Here is a 2571-nt window from a genome sequence, read left to right on the forward strand (position 1 = left end):
CATGTGGGCTTATTTCATATCCTGCTGCTTTGCTAAAATTATTGATAGTCTCAACTAACTTTTGGATCTCTAATGCAAATCTCTACTCTCTAATCTCTAGGGATTTTCCAAATACCACATCATATCATCTGTAAAAAGCGATTTTTTGTGTTTTTTTTTGCTATTTAAAGTTTTCTTTTTGCTCTTTTTTTCTCTCCTTGCTTGCAAAATAATAACTGGGTTTGTAGCGCATGCGTGTCCTTCTGATAGGACCAATGAAGCGGCAGAGGGGGTGGGACAAGCTGGGAGCCACTCCGGAAGTGGAGGGAGGAGGTGATAATGGCGCCTAGTTCGAAGACCGGTCGCAAGAGCCAGGCGGGAGGCAGTAGCGGAGGGGGCGGTGGTGGCCAGGGTGGTAACCCGGCCAGAACGCAGAGGCGGGGCCATATTATAAAGCAGCTTGATCATGCCCGCGTTTCTGGGCAGCTTTCTTCCCGACTTTTCCGCAAACTCCCACCTCGTGTGTGCGTGTCGTTGAGGAGCATAGTGGATGAGGATTACCTCAGCGCCGGCCACATCTTTCTGGGCTTTTCCAAATGTGGCCGTTATGTCTTTTCGTATACTAATAGCAGTGGCGATGATGACTTCTTCTACATCTATCACCTGTATTGGTGGGAATTCAACATCCACAGCAAGCTTAAGCTGGTGAGGCAGGTAAGGCTCTTCCAAGAAGAAGAGATTTATAGTGACTTGTATCTAACTGTGTGTGAGTGGCCCAGTGACTCTAACAAAATCATAATCTTTGGCTCTAATACCCAATCAACCAGCGGGCTCCTTTTGAACATGATGACAACTAATGAAGAAAACCAGCGGGACATTTATGTTAGCATTGTGGCCACGCCCCCCGGCGACCGCTGCCTTAGCTGCCAAGACGCCAGGCTTGCCCACTTTGGGGACCCGAGTGTTCACTGCCTGAAACACGGGTTCATGCTGCACACCAAGTACCAGGTGGTTTACCCCTTCCCCACTTTCCAGCCAGCTTTCCAGCTCAAAAAGGACCAGGTGGCATTGCTCAACACCAGTTATTCCCTGGTGGCATGTGCATTCACTGTCTGTTCAGCAGGTGATGACAGTTTCCACCAACTCCTTTATGATGGAACCACCCAAACTCCGCCCCCACCTGACTGTTCTGGGTCCTTGAGTCTAGGGGATTCCCTGTTGTCCAGAGAATCTCGCTCGGGGGCCAGCTCCCTTAGCCTTCGAGTGCCTTCAGCAGCTGTAGCCAAAGCTGAGGAATTTGAGGCTATTTCCTGGGGGGCCAAGGAAGAAGAGGGTGGCATTGTGGAGGAGGCACAACAGCCCCCCTGCTTGGAATTGCAACCTCCTCCCTACCTGGAGGTGCAAAAGCCTCCCTGCCTGGAGGTGCAACAGCTCCCTTCCTTGAAGGTGCATCCTCCTCCCTGCCTGGAGGTGCAAAAGCCCCCCTGCATGGAGGTGCAACAGCCCTCCTTCCTGGAGGTTCAACAGACGCCCTGCCTCGAGGTGCAACAGCCCTCTTTCCTGGAGGTGCAATCACCTCTCTACCTGGAGGCTTCTGACAGCCCTGGTAGCCAGGCCTCTGAGGCCCCACCCCTGGATGAGGAATCAGAATTCCAGGACAGTCCTATTGAAACGGTGCCCCCAGTAGTGGAGCCAGATTTTATCAACTACACTAAACTCCATTATGTGCTGGAACCTGGGAACTGGGCTGAACCAGAGGATGAGGTGGAAGATGACAAGATCTCCCTTCCCTTTGTGGTGACTGATCTCCAGGGGAGGAATCTGCGTCCTATGAGAGACCCGCCAGTTTGCCAAGGCCAGTACCTCACAGTGGAGCAGCTCATATTGGACTTTGAGTATGTCATTAATGAAGTTATCCGAAACGATGCCAGTTGGAGCCAACAGTTCGACTCATTCAGTGACTATGACATTGTCATTTTGCAGGTCTGTCCTGAAACCAACAAGGTCCTCATCAACATTGGCCTGCTGCTCCTGGCCTTCCCTCTCCCCAGCGGGGAGGTCCAGCACCGACCAAAGCCCTATCATACCAGCTTGAAAGTGTGCTGGGACCTGAATACAAGCATCTTTGTTACAGTTAGTGTGGATGATCTCACTGAGGTTCAAGGGCAGACCACTAGCAGCATCTGGAGCTCCTATCGCAAGAACTGTGCAGATTTGATGATGAAGTGGCTTGTGCCTGAGAATGATAAGCATTATGTTAACAGGATAACCAATGAGGCGCAGCTCAAAGGTGGTACTGTGAAAGCCCTGGCTGACAAAGAAAGGTACACATGGATTGTTCTGTGATGAGCTTGGGGGCAATGGTATCCACTGCTCTGGACTCTGATCACAATATTGCCTCTTCTTTTCGAGTTGGATTTTGTTATTACTTGAGGACTTAAAAATATACGTGTATGTATGTATGTATGTATGTATGTATAGATTTATTTAAATATTTATTCATTTATTTAAATTTTTATTTTTGTTACCTGTAAAATTATTTGACAGTTTTTTTCTAAAATTTTATGATTCGTATTTTTCTCTCTTCTTCCC

General features: G+C 48.9%; 1 protein-coding gene across 3 annotated transcripts; it reads left to right on the forward strand.

Annotated features, from left to right (window-relative positions):
* The first annotated feature begins 318 nt into the window (after positions 1 to 318).
* LOC123253565 (DDB1- and CUL4-associated factor 15-like) lies at positions 319 to 2325 on the forward strand. Of its 3 annotated transcripts, none has more exons than XM_044682738.1 (3): positions 319 to 1401; positions 1594 to 2037; positions 2137 to 2325. In XM_044682738.1, exons 1-3 carry the CDS (start codon positions 319 to 321, stop codon positions 2323 to 2325), a joined length of 1716 nt encoding a protein of 571 aa, XP_044538673.1. The 3 variants fall into 3 exon arrangements, with proteins under 3 accessions (XP_044538673.1, XP_044538674.1, XP_044538672.1); XM_044682739.1 differs by having other exon boundaries at positions 319 to 684; positions 1015 to 1401; positions 1594 to 2325; XM_044682737.1 differs by having other exon boundaries at positions 1594 to 2325.
* The last annotated feature ends 246 nt before the right edge of the window (positions 2326 to 2571 follow it).

This window comes from Gracilinanus agilis, chromosome X, assembly GCF_016433145.1.
Source record: "Gracilinanus agilis isolate LMUSP501 chromosome X, AgileGrace, whole genome shotgun sequence".
NCBI lineage: Eukaryota > Metazoa > Chordata > Mammalia > Didelphimorphia > Didelphidae > Gracilinanus > Gracilinanus agilis.

Bases quoted from the DNA above. Each gene is read 5' to 3' on its own strand.
- LOC123253565 (XM_044682737.1), top strand. From the start codon at position 319: ATGGCGCCTAGTTCGAAGACCGGTCGCAAGAGCCAGGCGGGAGGCAGT. The intron at 1,402-1,593 runs GTGCAACAGCTC...CCTGGTAGCCAG, and splicing joins AAAAGCCTCCCTGCCTGGAG to GCCTCTGAGGCCCCACCCCT.